Here is a 17898-nt window from a genome sequence, read left to right as displayed (position 1 = left end):
TTGCTAATATCCAACCAGAAAAAAGCTTTTCAATTGGGAAAAGGCAGGTAGCTTTAAATCCAAATACTGTATTATTCCAAATACAAAGACTGGAACAGTTATTCAGCTTTACTGAAAATAATTTTAGAAACTCTTGGCAGGTCTTTCAGCTCATAGACAATTTTCTTGTCGAGTTCCCTTCACCAGCACTAGTGGGTGACTGGTACTGTAAAGGTTTGTAACAATTCGTATTGGCCTGAACGTAGTGTGCATGAATGCATCAGAGTAAGCTAGAAGCGTTAAAGGAAGATCATGTGCTAATTGCTACACTGGTCTCATTCAAACAACCAGATAGCAGGAAGAAACAGACTGTCCTAAAGATAAGATGGCAAAGATGAACTGGACTAGAGCCATAACATTATCCCAACTGGTGGAGGAAAAAAAAACCAACAACAAAAAAGATAAAACTTGGGGAATTTTGCCTGAGGGAAGAGACCAAGCAAAGTATCAAACAACTCCAGAAGGGTGTATACATTGAACTCAGTATCAGTTTGTCATTGTCAGTCCAGAAATATAATTAATAGACGTAACAAAATGAAATATAATGAAGAATATAGAGGCAGCATCCCTTGTCCTTGTATCACTCACAATGGAGCTGGCCAGCCCATGTGGCCTTGCCAGCCCATGTGTGTGAACAAATGAAATCAGAGAATTAATGTAAACGGGAAAAATCCATTTGTTATATACCCTGTCCTTCCAAAAGGGTGCATTCAAGTTCTTTTACACTAATTTCTCCAGTGCCAAAAAGAAAAAAGGCCAACAAAAAAGGGCTTCCCTCAAGGCGGTACACAGCAGCAAGAAGGAAGCGCATGCGCTGTTGGCTACCAGTGAGAGATTGGCCCACTGAAAAAACCCCTATGGATCCATACAGTAAGATTAGCAGCCATGGAACTCCAGGTTTCCACCCCAACTGCTTTGCATCAGCAGCTTCCAAGCTTGCATTCAGCAGTTCAACTGAAACATTTCTTTAGCCTTTGAGAGCCACTAACAATCAGCTGATTCAGAGTTCATGGATGTTGGTGGAAGTCATTAGGTCCTAGAACCTGATATCTTTATAACAGCTGTGATTCTCATCTGACAAGATAAGGCTCCATGACAACGTAAACCTCTGAAGCAGCAACTGAGTTTATGGAGAAAAGGCCAACAGAAATGTATTCCCATTCCAAAATGGAAAGGATTTTTTTGTACTCAGATTTAATTCATGCCAGTATTCCTGGAAAGAAAGTTTCAGCTCTGAACTACGTTGCCCTGCTTACCTTACCTAGCTGGCTCCCAATTTCAGAGAGTGATTAGGTTAACACACCACAGCCTGAAAGAGAGAGGTTCATAATGAGCCCAGGCAGTAGTACTCAGCTGTACCCAAGAAACTGCATAAATATCTGAGAATTGGGATTTACAAAGACAGAATCCCATTGAGGCATTAAGAGCATCATAAGACCCAACATCAGTATTTAAAGGCTATAGTCTGTATAGACAGAATCCTGGACCAGAAGCATCAAAGGTACTTTGTTTAACAACAAATGTACACAAGTGAGTTTCAATTAAAAAATACATCTATCTTTTTGTCATGCTGTGCTTCTGCACTGCCCCTCTGCCCACAGGACCCTTCCCAATGCCACAACTTTTCCTATCCCAATCCCTTTCCAGGCTTCTCTTCAACAAACAGCACCTCCATCAACCACCACAGTCACTAGTTACTTATGTAAGAGTGAGACAGGTGCCTGAAAAATTCAGAGTGTAGGTGTTCTAAATTACTGTTAGATGTAGAAGTCTCACTTTATCTGCAGAACTTTAAATTATCCATAATTTTGCTGGCTTTGATTACTATTAAACTATATAATGAGATCCCAAGTTTACAACATCTGGTAAAACTCACTCCTAATTGTCATTCCACTCAACTTCGGTTTTGGTCCACTTTTAACAGCTCTTCTGCATTACCACACAAATAGGCAAAAATAAACATGGAATAAATAAGACATTTCACACCTCCACACCGCTCAGATTCAGTACAAACAGAACTTTAGGTCCTCAAACACAGAACTGGCAAATCTACAAGAAACTAATTTGCAGATCTTGCTCTGGGAAGATCTCCACAGATTTATGCCCAGGTGATTCCTTACTTGTTGTGAACCATTTGCAACTTGTCTGTTGTGTTGTGCAGTTACTCAAGTGAGGTAAAGTCACAGGTGAAGCAGATACCTTCTGCACCCTAACTGGGAATCAACAGAACTCGCCTTTTGAACTTTAGTGTCATATTTAATGACTACATGATGATGCTGAAAATACCTATATTTAACATGAGTACTTGTGCAAGTACACTCGAGGGGGGTGTCTAACATTAGTACCATGCAATCAGGACAAGACTTTGGCCAAAGAAAAATCATCTTTTAAACAGAATTGGTACCCAGCTTATTTTAAAAATGTATTTATAAGTCAGTCCCACATAGCATGTTTTAAAGTACGTATCAGTTACCCCAGCTACCAAGCAACCAAAACCAGTTTTGCTTTTGTGAAATGTGGCTATACACAAAAACTGCTCTCTCCCCCCTGAAAAATACCGATTTCTCTGAGGATGACTATGCACTGCACTTAGGGTTCCAGCTGGAGACTGCTTTCGCAGCAAATGCATTTCTTAAACCCCCAAAACACAACGCAAAAGCATTACGCTTGGATAGCTGAACTAACTCCAAAGTATTCGGATTTCTGCAAGGCCAAATAACCAGAGTGACACAAAACCTCTGGAGGTGACTGTGTCAGTAACCCTGCTGCTATCAGCAATATGTACATGGCCCTTACATTGGTCTGATGAGTGCATATATACGCACACACTTCAGCTTCTGTTCCTATGGCTTTGGGATCCCACCCGGTAATACAGCACAAAATTCAAGACTCCACTAAAGCTTTAGTTTTCCTCAGGGTAACCCCCAGCGACACCAACCTGTCCTGTGTGGAGATGGCAGAGAACTCCTGGGGTAGGAACCTGAGAGCAGCTTCACGAAACTCACATGCCTACTTCTCTGATGGAGAGGTTCTCACAGGGGGGAAAAGGGCTTTAGGACTGGAAGGACTTGAGGGAAAAAAAAGAGCGAAAGGGCTGGTACCCAAGTAGGCCTGAACCCCCTGCGAGCCACCAATGCGGCGTACAAGGCCCAAGACCGCAGATAAAGGCGGGCAGCGAGGGCAAAAGCCGCTATACCCATCTCACGGTGGAGATGCGCCTCCCACCACGCCCGCGAAGGAGCCGGCAGCCGGGAAAGGGTCGGCCCGGGGCTGGCTGTCGGCTCGCCGCCACCATCACCTCAGCCCGGCGCGCCTCCCAGCTCGGCTCCGCAAACTGAGCGCCGCGCTACGCCAGTCGCGTAGGCGAGCCGCAGCCCGTCTGCCATACGCACATTGCGCAGCAGCGGTGGGACGGGCAGGAAGCGGAAGACAGCGGCGGCTGCTGCTCTTTGAGGCCGGGCCGGCGGCAGGTCGGGGTCGGGCTGGGAGAGGTGGGGAGAGGGGCTGCTAACGGCTGGGGTGGGGCTGAGGGGGAGGCCGCTCCCCTCTCCTTAGGCGGGACCCCTCTCCTTCAGGCCGCTCCCCTCTCCTTAGGCGGGACCCCTCTCCTTCAGGCCGCTCCCCTCTCCTTAGGCGGGACCCCTCTCCTCAGGTCACTCTCCGAGGAGACTGCTTTCCTCAGTGGTTGTCAAAAGTGCTACTTTCTGTTAAAAAAAAAAAAAAAAAGCTTGTATTCTAGCAGCAGAGATGTCAGCCACACAGGATTTGTGGTAGAAGTGAATATCGGCAGCTGTGGAGGTGTTGGTCCTCACAGCTTTCCCAGCTGAGGTGTTTCCCTCACATTTTCCCACTAGTGATTTCTCCCTGCTGGCCTCATCCCTCTTGGCGGCTTTGCCACCTTCTGTGTAATGAAATTGCTTCTCTGGCGCTGCTGCTACAAGCATCTGGATTAACCGAATCACACGCACTCTGTTTTGCAACTAGTTAAGCTTTTAGCTTTTCCCCATCCCCTCCGTCTCTGAGCCCTGTTTTACATTTAGCATGCATCTCTGCAGTGGCCATCTGTATCACATTCATGTGTTTTTGCAGCAAGATGTGATTTTTATCCAGGACTGAATTAATTGCATTCTGTGTTCGTACTTCATATCTATGGATTAATATCACATGGTGCTGCCAGCATGTGAGCACGTGTGTGGCTCTGGAGTCCCATGCAGGTCCCCAAGAAGACTTGCCCAAATACTTCCACAGTCTGTTGTGTCCGATGCTTAACCGCAGTTCAGCTGTGCTGTCCTTCAGTGTGCCTCGCTAAGGGACTTTTTGGCCAGCCCCATCTGAATAATTATCTACAGCTAGTTATCTGAAGTGAATGAGATGCCTTGTTAACTTTTGAGGGTCTTGGAGATTAACACATCAGCGGTTTGGCCATTTTTGTCATAGTTTTGGACAAATGCAATGCCAGCATCTCTGTATTTCTCCTTCCAGCAGCAGGGAGCACATGTGTATTGTACAGTTTTAGATTAGGATTATCTTTAGGGTTGTCTTTCTGCTTTCCAAATAGGACTGTGGGAGCCACTATATAAAACACACCACCTGTCAAGAAAACAAAGGGCTTTGTGTGAAAAGTGAGCACTGGAAGTGATAAAAAAGTGTCTCTTTCAAGTGATGGTTCAGATTATGGCAATGCTATTGATTGCTGAATCACATTGTTCAAGACAGAGATGTGAATTCCAGTGCCACAAGCTGTAAATAACTTTTGAGTTACATTTCTAGCTCTCAATTCCCTCCTCTTGAATTTAGTGGCAGAACTTCTTGGCCCAAGGCTTCTTCACTGAATCACAATTGCCCTTTTTTTATGCTGCATGTCTGAAAACCCAAACCCATTATTTCCTAGGCATTTATGAAGAAATAGATACCTGTGTATGTATCTTTTTGATATACTTGATACATTTGATGTACATTGAGCATACTGATCAGAGCACCTTCAAAGTCTTTCAAAACTTTCTCTGGGTGTTTTAGATGGTCAGCATTGTGAATTATTTGTTGCATAATAGCAATAAAGTTGCATGCAAGAAGCCACTATAGTGTCGCTCCACAATTGGTCATATCTTTTGTGTTATTGGGAAACAAGGTTAAACAGCTGTACTGTTTTTGGATCCTTTTTAGCTGCTTTGCTTTTCATATGAGTCTGTGTTAACAAATCAATAAATCTATCACAGCAGGGAGGGGCATTTTATTTTCAGTGTTGTCTCTATAATAAGCTCACAGGTCTGTGTCCAGAGGTGACCAGACGTTCCAAGTAATTGTTTGCAAAGTTATTGAAACTTTAAACTGGGTTATTTATCTAACTTGTAAATTAGATTATTTCTGGGCAAATTGGTCCATAAGTCTGGATGTTTTAGGAAGATCAGAGCCTAGTGAGTGATGTGAAATGGATTTTCATGGTCCAAATGAGGGCTTTGGAGCTGCTGAGGTAATTAAAAAACAGTCTTGGTATTTTGTTAGAAAGTTCTGGAAAGCACAGAGGCACATCCTGCACCACCTTTACAGCTGCACTTCAGCAAGCACAAATGCTGCTGTGTGTTGAGGTTGGTGCTGGGGCTGAGACTGATCCCAGGTACCTGCTCTCCCTAGGGAAGCGTAATCCAGCCCTTCCCTTCTCTGGATGGTACGGAAATAACAGTTAGTTTATTCCTGCGGACTTTGTGCTCCCATGTTGCTGGAATGTGATGTTTCCATGGAAACACACCGAGATGCCTTAGACCCGTGTGCTCAAGCCACTGACATGCCAGGAGGTACCTGTTGCAGGGGGGCTGAGCTCCTTCAGGGAGAGAGATGCAAGTTTTGATAACCATCAGCCCTCAAGTGATGAGTTTTCTTTGCATTTATGTATCAGCAGTTAAATAGCGCAAGCTTGAGCAATGCAAATCACTTTGAATAAATTTCTGAGCGGAAGGCAAGACAGACACCTTTCCTGGAAGACCATGACAGACAGCACCCAGATAAAAAAATCTCTTTAAAAAGAGCTACTCCTGTGCTGCATTTATTTCTTTGAGGACTCTTAAAACAATCCCATAAATGGTCTCTGCATCCTCTGAGATTCAGCTGTAGTGTCATGGGCTCCTAATTTCTACTTAGCCACTTTCTTTTCTTCAGGGCTCAGAAAAAAAGGAAACATTTAAATATGAAGTATATCATGAAATAGGTGATTTGAGCCCCGTAGAAACCAACTGAATCTTGATGAAGTCAGTAGAAATGTCAGGTGATGTAGGTGAGCTTTGGAGCAGATTGTTACCCACGTTGAATTGTGAAATGAGCTGTTGTCACATCTCTCTGGTTTCAGTCATCTTGTCAGCTGCTTGTATAATCAGAGGAGCTCCGGGGCAGCGGTTGTAAGCCATTCAGTTGGAAGCATGCACATCTGCACTCTAAAAAATAATATTTTGGCCCAGCTCTAGGTCCATGCAATGCAGGGATTTTATGTTTGGGGAAAAAGCAGTGGCAGGTTGTATAAAGAAGAAAATGTTACAAGCAAAGCCTAGCAATGTCCATGGGACACGCTAAAAATCGTTCTCATCAGAGGCTGCAGCTAGACTCAACTTTCTTAATGCAAAATAAACAGAGAAGTGATTTGGACTGAGGATGAGAGGCAAATTATTTCCCAGGCAGCTGTACTGGTCCCTGCACCAGGTGCAGAGCTTTTATTCTACACGCTATTTTTGCAGTAAACATGTGAATGATATGCCTGACTGGAGCTCAGTCTCTGCATCTTGAAGAGGACTTCTTTCATTCTTTGAAATATTGTTGGCTCATTTTGTGCAAAACTTTTGAGAATTGGTGAAGAGGAAGTCTCCTGTTGTCTTCTATGGTCACAGCACCATGTTGTGGGGGGATACACAAGCTGGACCTTGGCAGACTTGTCTTAATACTGACAGCAAGTGTGACAGTGAAAAATCAACGGCGATTTGTCTCCTTGCTTCCTGGTTTCCAGCTGTTTATTGGATCGTTTTTTTTCTTCTGCTTTTTCCTCTTTGAACTTGCAGGTAAAAATGGCTGCAGAAGAGAAGTGGAAAGGTTGCACTTCGAAACAGCATAGCGAGGCTGAACAGGCAGGTGAAAAAGAACCGTGTGTGCTTCTGGGCCAGCAGCTGGGTGAACCGGGAAGATTTGCTTATGCGGCACTTTGTGGGATATCCCTAGCATCGCTGTTCCCTGAAGAAGAGCAAAGGTACTACACGGGGTGGCAGGGGGTGAGCAAAGGAGGTGGCTTTTGGGCAGCAGCTCAGATGGAGCTGGTATCAGACTCTGGATGGGGTCTTCTGAAGTTAGGGGAGTGGAAGATCCTTTTGACATTTTCTTAATGTGTTTTCTTAAATGTACTGACTTTCTTACACCTTTTAAGACTTCTATACTTAAGCACAAATTGCATCCCTTAATACTGCAGAGTTCACAGCCTGCATTGAAGTAAGGTCTGGCCCCATTCAGATTGCTCGCTTGTTTTTTTAGCCAGCTTGTGTAGCAACTCAACTTCTGCCGACTTCTTGCAATGCTTTGCTTTTTGTGTGAACAGTAACAGATCAACATTTGAAACTTTCACAGCTTGTGAAAGTACCCAGTTACAGAGCCTAAACTGTGACTGTTGCCTTACAGCTCCTTCAGGATGGAGTTCATTGAGGGCTTTGTGAAATGGCTGGACCTGCCCGATGCTGTCTTACCCGCCATGACAGCATTTGCTAGTGGCTTAGGAGGTGAGGGCACAGAAACTTTTGCCCAGATTTTGCTGAAGGATCCCACCTTGAAAGAAAATCCAGTTGTCATTACCCAAGTAAGTTCATACGCTCCCCTCACCCTTGTTTGCTTTTGCAGGAGAGATTTGTCATACGTGTCTGTTTGCAACGGAGGTTCTGTTTGTACAGTCAGGAATGTAAAATTAATATTTCTGATATGCATATATTTCTGAGCAGCTGTGTGGGTGACTGGTGGTCTCTCTATCCATAAACAGCTTGTGGAAGTGATGAACACGAGGCATGGTTGCTGTCTGTTGAATTAATGTTTTGTGTGTTTGATGCTTTCACTCTACAGAACAAAGAACTGTTAAACTTTTTATTTGACTGTATTATTGCAGTGGGTTTGATTCATATGTGTGTTTTACAGATTTTGGTGAAACACTGAACATGATAGACCTGATTTTAATTTGCTTAAAAGCCTCTTTACCGTAGCTGCAATACAAAACACCTCTACATACATGCTCCAAACAGCACAGTTCCCAGAGTCAGCTTTTACTGGAAGGCAATAAGTTATTGTGACTTTATTTTCTTTCACCAAGGAAGTATTAATGAGACTGGAACTCCATAACGTTCTGATGTAAAAGCTGACATAGAGATAAAAAAGGTGAAGCATTTCGGTGGCGTTCACCTTTGCTGCAGAGTCTCAGCTGGGGAAGATATCTGCTCATCCAGCCACACATTATGCTGTGCAGGGCAAAGAGCACGGTAGGCTACCACTGATGCCACACGTAATGTGGCCACTGTCACCTCGCACCCTACGCCGTATGCTGCACACAAGGGAACAGCGAGACATCCTTTGTGCAGACAGTGCTCTTGTATTGAGTAACAGCACACACTCACCTTTAGCAATGGCCTGACAGAAGAGGAGATGTGAGAACACAACTGCGTAAGGAAAGATATGATAGGAGTGAACTTCCTTGGTCATCGTGACCAGCTCCCATTATCTCAGCCATCTTTCCTGTCTCCTAGTCAGTCCATAAAAGGCTTCAGAGGATCTGCTCCAAACATCCAAATGTTACAATGCTCAAAGTCCTGTAACAGTATGAGTATAGCGACAGAGAATCATAAGTTTAATACGTTAGGACAGGTCTTCTAAAATAAAAGCAGCTGTTTTGATTTTGTTTGCTCAAAATCAATAAATCCACACTTGCTTCTTTCTGCATTTAGATGGCTTGGTGCTTCCCAGGTTATTTAACCTCATTCTCTCTGCTTCAGGATGGATTCTCTAGATTTAGGCAAGTCTTCCTGCATTGCTGCTGAGTTTATTAAGGGTGAAATTTTGGTGAAATCTAGCTTGTGCTTCCTCTGAGCATATGTTGCATAAGGGCTCCATGTGCTTTTACAAAAGTGGCTCCGAATCAGCAGGACCGCGCGGTATTTTGCTCTGATCCAGAGAACTGAGGCACTTATCACCTGGATTCAGGTGGAATACAGAAGCTGTAGATAACAATTCTTTGATTAGTTAAAAGCAAAGATCAGGAATAGCTATCAGTCTATGCCACAACATCAGTGCCTTATGCAGTCTTGTATATGAGCAAGGTGATTGATTTTGTCAAAGGAGAGAGAGAATGAAAGACTTTTGTAGAGCAAGGCAGCAGAGGCTTGCAAGGTGTGTTTGGGAGAGTCTGCTGGCATGTGGGAAATTTCAGTGTATCAAGCTGAGATCAGCTTTTTCCTTCTTACCTGAAAATAAACAAGCTACAGCACAAGCTTTGTGAATTCTTGATATGTTGATTTATGGTGCTCTTGCTTCTTCGTAATCAGCTGCTACTGACGCAACATTTACTGTTCCTATAACAACTATACACTTTAATTGCTCAGTGTGTTCAGTGGCAGGGTCCTGTTGGCACTAACACCTGCATTTTTGAATGCCCTCCATCTCAAAGGTGCTGAAGGGAGGATACATGAGGTCAGGAGATTAGAGGTGAGCTCAGCATTGATTCAATGAAAATTTGAGCCTTATGGATTTTTATCTTTGTTTGCATTCATTGCAGATGACTAATACAGGCAAACGTTGGTTAACCAAATCCTTTAAGGACAGTAGTTATAACACACAGGCTGTGGGTGCGGTATGAGAAGGCAGTGCAACAAAAAGAGGTGAAGAAGTGATGATAGGTGACAAAATGTTGAAAGTTCTTATTATGAATAATTTTTACTTTGAATGCCCATTTTTCTGTGTCTTTCCACACACAATACAGTTTCTTCCACTGCAGTGCAGATTGGGTGCTCTCTGTTGTTGAGGAAATGGGTTTTGAACTTGCAGCAATTCATTAAAAGCTGGCAAAGACTCCGAATAAAGATTGCTTCCCTTTGTAAGGTTTCTCAGTCATATAGGTGGTAGTCTTGTGCACAGAGCTCACAGGGAGATTGAAAACTCCAGTTTCAAAATAAGACTGAAATATAACAACCGCTGCTTAGAGGAGGAAAACATACTACTTGTGAACTAATGTAACCAATGCTGATTTGAATTCAGGTGACTGCACAGCAGTATGTGCAAAGCCTAAACCAATTAGTAATAGTTGAGAATGCTAATTGGCACAGATGCCATAAAAACAGTAGTTCCAGTTTATCACCTAATTACCTGTATCCATCTGTCATCTTTTGAAATGCATGGAGGCAACTGCTTAGGCTAGATTTTTAAAAGAGGTTATTTGATATTAGGTGCCACAGATGATACTGGGCATATCGTACAGGACCTGAGTCAACACCCATGCTTCCCTTTGCAACACACAGGGAGAATTTATTGCCTACAAATCATTGCTGCATAAACCAGTAACCCTGCTCAAGAGGCTGCTTACATTAGTCCATGGAAAAGGATGGCAACAAGGTCACAAGCTTCACCCTCTTCTAGACTTCAGGCTTTTTGCTTCATCAACTTTCTGCTTGGAGCTCCCAGCCTTGGACCTTCTGGTGGGCTTTGACACCTCTGTGCCAACCCTTCCCTCTAAAACCGCAGCTGGGGAGGAGGTGATGGTGCCCACTTACCTAATTCCTGCGTAGTCACAGTACTCGGGCTTTGGGAAACCAGAGTTACATCTCTCCCTCTGCCTGTAGGGATTCACGTCTCCAGTTCCCACATCCCACCAACCAGCCTGGGGAACAGTCTGCAGCGTGTGTGCATGTACAGGGTACTAATCATGGCCGGACCTAAAGAGAAGCCTTTTTTTTTTCTGCATTGTGGTGATTAGGGGAACAGAGGAGACGTGATTCAGTGACAAAAGGGTTATTCACACACTGGTGATGGAAAACCAGGATATTCCTTTTCTTGGGTGAGCGCTTTGGCCATTGAGATGCACGATGAAGGAGCAGCGATGACTGCTTTGTGCAGAGCCCAGCCCAACAGATATCTTCTAGAAATCCTTATCCCATTAGGATTTGCAGGACAGGCAAGCAAAAGAAGGCTTCGCTGTGAATAGGAACAGCCACCCAGATACTCAACAGTAGAGCTGTGTGTGTGAAAACATTAAGCAGCAGGTTCTGGGACTGTACCAGGTGAAAAAGCACCCATAGGTGGGAGTTGAGCTGCCCTAATCCTTTGGTTTTCCCAGTCTTATGCAAAAGCTCTTCTCCTTTATGAAACAGCAGATTTTTCTCAGGTTAAAATGATACTCAGAGTCCAGGCACTTAGCTTGTATCTACAGTTCGCTCCTCTTCTGGTAGGAGTTGGTTAAGGATGCCTTGTTCTCCGTTCTACATTTCTCATGCAGTAGGGAAAAGATTAGAGACATTTTTATGATACAAATTTTGCTTAGGAGCTTATGGGACTAATAATTATAAACTCCTTGGCAGCCTCCTACATCTTTGGCTGCATTTTTTGTGTTCCCAAAGGGCTAAAGGATTCCCTGTAAAATTCAGCTGTGCTTTACTTGTCTGTAGGAGAGGGAAGTAGCTAGACTGAGCTAGTGCTTAGTGTTGTAATTACGTAAAGAACTTAAAATTTGTCCAGTGACAATAAAAAGAGAATGCAGTAGTAAAACCACTGGCCTCTTTTTTTCATGGATTTGTCCATAGAAACCATCTATTGGATTGATTTGTTTTTCCAATTTTTTTTTATGGTGAAGAGCTAACACAGAAGTCAAGTCCTTCAGTCTTGACAGATGGCTATAAATTCTGAGTTTTCTATTTCTGAGCACTTAATCCAAAAGAACTTCATGTCAGTTCAGCCTTACTGCCTGGAGCTATGAATGCCCACAATACCAAAGAAAATAGGGGCCACTGGTCCATTAGACTAGCATTCAAACCTGTCACTCATAGTGTAAATATGAATATATATGACTATATAGCAAAAAGAAGACATTAGACAGGTAGGAAGATTAGACCTCTTTTCTCCAAACTTTGATGTCTGGTGTCACCATGGTGCTTTCAACTGCAACAGAGTTGCTAATAACAAAAAATACAGGTTGCTTCAGCATGTACCAAGCATTATCTACTTCCATCCAGCCATTTGGACCTGCATGTGGAGAGTTTTGTACTGGAAATATCTGGCTTTGCTTTGTGCTGCCTTGCTGAATTGTAGCGTGCTGGCTTCCCATGTTTATGAACTGACATGCTGCAGTAATTATGTCATGGTCTGATGGGGTTTCGTGCCTCCATTTTGATACCTCCAGACATAAATCTTCAGTTTTAACTTGAATTTTATTTTTTTTTAGGACCTTCTATCCTTCTCTCTTAGAGATGGTAAGTTTACCTAAGTTTACATTTGTTCATTGTAAGAATAATGTACTTGAGTTTACATCTGATACTTTGAAACACTCAAAAAGCTCAAGTTACCATCCTATTTTATCTTAGCATCCTTTCTGGCAAAAGCAGCACACTCTTTTCTCTGTGTCCACTACAGGAAAAGCTACTATTATATTAAGAATGATTAACAATACCTGTTAAAAACTGAACAACTGTTCACCTCCTTGCCTCCAGATGCTGTGCATTGGCATCCAAATGTATGTGATAGTAGAAAAATTCTGAACCGACATACCTAGAATGGAGTGTTTCTACCCAAGTGTTTCTAGGGGAGCAGACAATTTCTTCCTTTAGGAAGGCAGTAAAGCTGTTGTGACAATCTCAGCCTAGCAAACATTCTGCAGATTGCTTGTTGCCTAAAAAGAAAAAAAAACCACCTGGAATAAATTCCAGAGTGTCCTGTGTTGCCTATTATAAATAAATGTGATTTTACACATATATTATATTACACATAAAACAATTTTCTGGTTTACAATCCATAACATGGATTAGTCTAATAAAATTAATGAATAAAGACTGCCTACTTAACAAAATGTTCATTTCTAAAAGGAGCCTGTTCTATATTGCTACTTGCATTTTTTAAATCTCTGTGTTTTAACATGTTCTCCAGGAAAGAACTCACTGGTTGCTGATTAGCCTGTTTCACTGCAGAACAAAGTACCATTTTTGTTCTTGCTTTATTTTTAATGGAAAATTAACAAGTCAGTCATTGCAAAACTGCTTATTTTGCTAAGCTGGAATTTAAAAGAAATATATTTTTCAAGCCTTGCTGACTTGCTGCCAAGCTGGCTAAATAAAAAGCTAAGTTGTGTGTTAGCAGGCAGGAAGCAAGGAGGCTACTTGTTAAAACACCTGCTTGGGCTTGCAAGATATGGCACATATGAGGGATGAAGTTCCTTATTTCTCAACTAAGCCCAGATCTTAAGAGTGGTGTCATTAAAGCCTACCTAAAACCAAGTAGTTTGGTATCCTGGTAATGATGATGCTAAATAAATAAACTTAATAGATTGCGAAATGCCGTATTTGATCTATGTGTGATCAGAAACACACTTTGTAGTTGGGTGTTGCTGGTATCTTCACCCACCCCTAAAAAAGCAATTGTGTTTTTTCATCCCAGAGTGCACTGTAACCCTTTACAAAAGCCTGCCCTCAGGAAGCAGCAGGTGCTACTGAGAGAAACATATTAAAAAAAGCAAGAGATGGCACAAATAATTTAAAATCTATTACACTTACAATGGGGTTCTTTTGTTAAGAACACCTGCTTATAAGCCCAGGAGTAATAATTTTTCCTATTGGGCATTTTCTGAGTGCGCTCTCTGCTCCTGCATCTCCAGCAGTGAAGTATACCTGCAAACAGTTGTCAGTGATGCTGCTAGGTTAGCCAGCGCGTAGCTTTAAACTCCAGAGTGCCTTTTGTTGCCAACAAGATGAATTGGAAATAAAGCTTTTGCATGGAGGTGCATTTTTTAAAAATACCGTATCTTGCGTTGGTGCATAGCTGAGGTATATTGTGTCATGTTACCCAGATACATATTTGATATTTCCAGTTAGGAATGGTCTTGCTGCAGCATTTCTCTGTTGAGAAGAAAGATGCAGCCTACCCAGAGCCAAAAGGCCTCAATCACAGAGGAAGCAGACCGAAGGATTTGAGATCCTTCTGCCATAGAGGCAATTACCTGGTGCAGTGACTATTCGTAGGATGAAGTTTACAGGGAAGAAGGATTTTCCATTTATCGCTCTCTTTAGATAACAGGAGTCGTGTTCAAATACATGGAAGACAAAGAGGGCCTGAGGGAAGGAGCTGTACTTGTATGTGACGTGGTCCTCTAGCACAGCTGAGTGCGCCACTCGCTATTTAATCTGGTGTGATGTAGACTGATTGATTTCCTGGGCTTCCTTCTGTTTAAGGGTACTATGATGCTCGAGCCAGGGTGTTGATCTGCCACATCACCTGGCTGCTGAGAATCCCCTTGGAGGAGCTGGAAGTTCTGGAAGAATCTCTGCTTGAGAGCCTGAAGGAACAAAAAGAGGAAGAGTCAGAGTAAGAACATTTGGGGTGACTGTGCAATGAAAAAACACTGCTGGTGCTTGAAAACTTAACAGCAATTACTTGTTCCTAAGTCCAGTCTCTGATCATTCCCCCCATGGCTCTTAGCATAATAATTTATGGCTTGATTGGAGTTGCAGAGCCCTCACAGCACTTCAGCTGCACTGAGAAGCAGGAAGGCTCAGCATTCTTAAAATCAGAGCCAAGAGCCAACCTTGCAAGCTGGTAAAGGCTACTGCACACTGGGGAGCCTCATTTCCTTGTTCCTGTTTCCTCTCCTAGACGGTAGATTATGCTTAAATACATCACAAAGATCTTGTGTCTCTTATCTCATGGCACAATATTCTTCAGCTAGAATTGCCTCTTGCAGAATGAAGTTCCTGTAAACTTCAGGATTAGATCCTCAGCTGCTCATTTGCTATGAATCTGTCCTTCTCTGTACCTGTTTAAGAGACAGCTGTCTAACTCCTGTTGAAGGTAGATTTCCAAGGGCAACAATCTGCATCTTTAGATACTTACAGACCTGACTCCTAATTCTGTGTTATTAATATGAGATTAATTCTTTTAGTCACTACTTCTTAGATGTGAAACAGCCAAAAAGTTGGTGTCTGTAAGAAATGTAGTATTTTTATATTCCACTTATCAGGAGGAATTATGTGAAGGTTTAGTAATATGTAAGGCAGTAAATGTGTCCATAGTGGCTTTCAAGGGACCTTTTACTATTTTTACCTGTCAACTCAGCAAACAGATTATTAGATTAACCTGAGTGCTAATAAAGGCTTTAATCAACATCACTGACACAGAATAGTTCAGACATTACTGTGGGGTCCAGCATGGAATCTTTCCATTATTTCAATAAAGCTTAACTTTATAGCGCACTGTAAAAAGGGGAAGTCAAAATAATCTCAAAGATCATGGACTGCTAAACAGCACAAAATCTGGCATGCAGGAGCAAGGGTTGGTATTAGTGGGGGCTGTTGCTGTGCTTTGTGGAAGCAAACTCAGGAGTGAGCCTTTAGAGCAGAGAGCACCAATGCCGAGGGTGGGATGTCACTTGCAAAGATGATGCTCCAGTACTTAATTCTGCATCAGTTGGACTGTGGCTCCTATAGCACAACCCCAAAAGATAGCAGTGTGTCTGGTAATGGCAAGAGTAGCTGGAGAATTACGCTGCATACTTACAAGCATGGCTTGCAAACATTGCAGCTAGCCTGGTGGCTTTTGTGCATATCTGGTGTGGTGAAAGCCATGGATTTCAATCTTGTTCTTTGGCCAAGTTGCAGCCATGGAAGTAAATACGTATTAGATAAAGGAAAAAAGAAATTCTTTATAGTGAGAGTAGTCCAAGACTGCAGTGCGAACACATTTGTTACTGCAGTGCTAAAACAAGGCTGATATTTGTGGGGAATCGATGACCCTTTGTTTTAAAGTTAGGAGTCAATGGGGAAAGGAAGCAGAATATAAACCTGTCACCGCTTTGACCTCACAGACATTTGGGGGCAGGGAATACATTAACATTTGTTTAGGATGCTTCCAGCTTTGACCATCCACCAAGAGGTTTTGGAACAGTAACAACCAAACAGGGTTCTGGCAGCTGCCTCATAGGTGCTTTTTACTGGTCTTTGTTAACAGGAGGTTTTGCTCCTGCCTTTGCTGCTGGGGATGTGTTGGACAGTGGCCCAGAACCTGCGAGGTTAAATGTACGGTCATCTATAGAACAATGCTTCAAACACTTAAATCCGTATTACTAGCACCAAATGTGTTCTGACTTGCAGGTGTGGATCTCTCTTTTGTACACAGTTCTGTAGGAAACTGGAAAACATGATACCAGTTGTTCACTAACTTGTACTCCTGCCACTTTTCATCATTGGAAAATGTCCTGAAATTCCACCTATAAAATCTCTCTGAATATAATTTGTGGTTCAGGCAAGGAGCTGCACGTCAAAGATCACTGAGGGTAGAGAAGTACCAGAAGAGGCAGTTAATTACCATAGTGGATAAAAAGCAGTCTAGTAATCGAGCGATAATTGTAATGCAGAAGCTATTAGGAAAGCAACTGTCAAAAGCAGTTGCTAGCAGCTACGGAAGGAAAGCAATGACAGGTAAAACTTCTCATGACAGTTGTTTTACTTACTGCATCTTCAGGCGGGATTTAGCTGCAAACGATCTTTCTACCCACATAACTCAAATTGCTCATTATCGCAACTGAAGCCAGTTTAGCCATATTTCAGCTCCCTCAATGTCATTTGCAGCCCGAGACAACAGCATGTTGACTGTAAAAGCTGATGAACCACTATGTAGAACAGAAATTGCTGGATATTGCCAGCTGAGGTATTAACAGTCAGACTGCAGCACTTGTTTAAAGGACTCCAGCAGCAATTGTTTCCAAAGCCAGGCATTCAGACTGGGGACTACATGCACCAGCTAGGGCACATCCAAATACTGCGTTGACCATGGGGTTGTAGAAAGTGGACTTGGTTATATAGAAAGTGCTGACAAGGTAGCCGTTGCAGGCTGCACTGCTGTTCTCTGTGGACAGTTACGTCTGCAGCTGCCAAATGTAATATACCATGTTTTTTCGGAGTATCTCTGTGGAGACAAAGTCTCCGTGCCATGCAAGTCAGTGGGAGTTCTGCCATTGACTTCAGTGACGTGGGGATTTCACCCACTGTGCTTCATTCTCCTCCTGCTGTGTTTTACAAAGCTGCATATTGTTTGGGACTCGTCTAAAATTGTCTTTATCAAAATTACAGTGTGCTTAGGGGGTTCCAGGAAGGATTAGGCAATTATCTGGATAATGAAAATCCACAATTAAGCTAGGATTAAGAGGAAAATATCCAAGTTTGGAAGCAAGATAAATTCTCATGTTTCAAGGCCCAGATTAACTGCTGCATAAGCAGGCTAGAAGGAACCTTCCTCTGTAAACAACTTACTCCAGTATCCTCTGTTTCTCACACTTTCCTCTGAAGTGGGAAGTATTTCTTGTAAGAGAGAAACCAAAGACAGTGGAGACAAGCCAAAAGTAGTGGCTATTAAGAGGTTCCTTTTAGGTGTAGTTACCTGTTTCTGATAAGCTTGTTAAAATGTAGCTTAAATGTACACAGACAAATGAACTAATGACTGTGTTTAATACCTATTATATTATATTGTGATGTGCAATTAGAAAGTGGCTCAATGTAAACACTGTGGCTGGAAAATAGTTTAATTCCATCTCTTTGTTAGCACAAATTGCCCCTATTCCCTTTTGTTTCAAAAACTTTTCCCTGTTTCCACTTGTGGAAACCACAGCTT

General features: G+C 42.6%; 1 protein-coding gene across 4 annotated transcripts in view; it reads left to right on the top strand.

The window, feature by feature from the left end:
- The first annotated feature begins 3430 nt into the window (after window positions 1-3430).
- TMCO4 (transmembrane and coiled-coil domains 4) overlaps window positions 3431-17898 on the top strand; it is a 41229-nt gene continuing 26761 nt past the window's right edge. For 2 of the 4 annotated variants that reach the window (XM_056333531.1, XM_056333530.1), the window contains exons 1-4: window positions 7078-7264; window positions 7687-7861; window positions 12473-12500; window positions 14469-14601. In XM_056333531.1, the coding sequence (XP_056189506.1) occupies window positions 7086-7264; window positions 7687-7861; window positions 12473-12500; window positions 14469-14601 (515 nt within the window). In that variant the 5' untranslated portion in view covers window positions 7078-7085. Of the gene's footprint in view, window positions 3531-7077; window positions 7265-7686; window positions 7862-12472; window positions 12501-14468; window positions 14602-17898 lie in introns of those variants that run through there. The other 2 variants (XM_056333532.1, XM_056333529.1) reach the window with 2 other exon arrangements.

The sequence above is a fragment of the Falco biarmicus genome, chromosome 3, assembly GCF_023638135.1.
Source record: "Falco biarmicus isolate bFalBia1 chromosome 3, bFalBia1.pri, whole genome shotgun sequence".
Lineage (NCBI taxonomy): Eukaryota > Metazoa > Chordata > Aves > Falconiformes > Falconidae > Falco > Falco biarmicus.
This window is presented reverse-complemented; position numbering and strand designations above follow the sequence as displayed.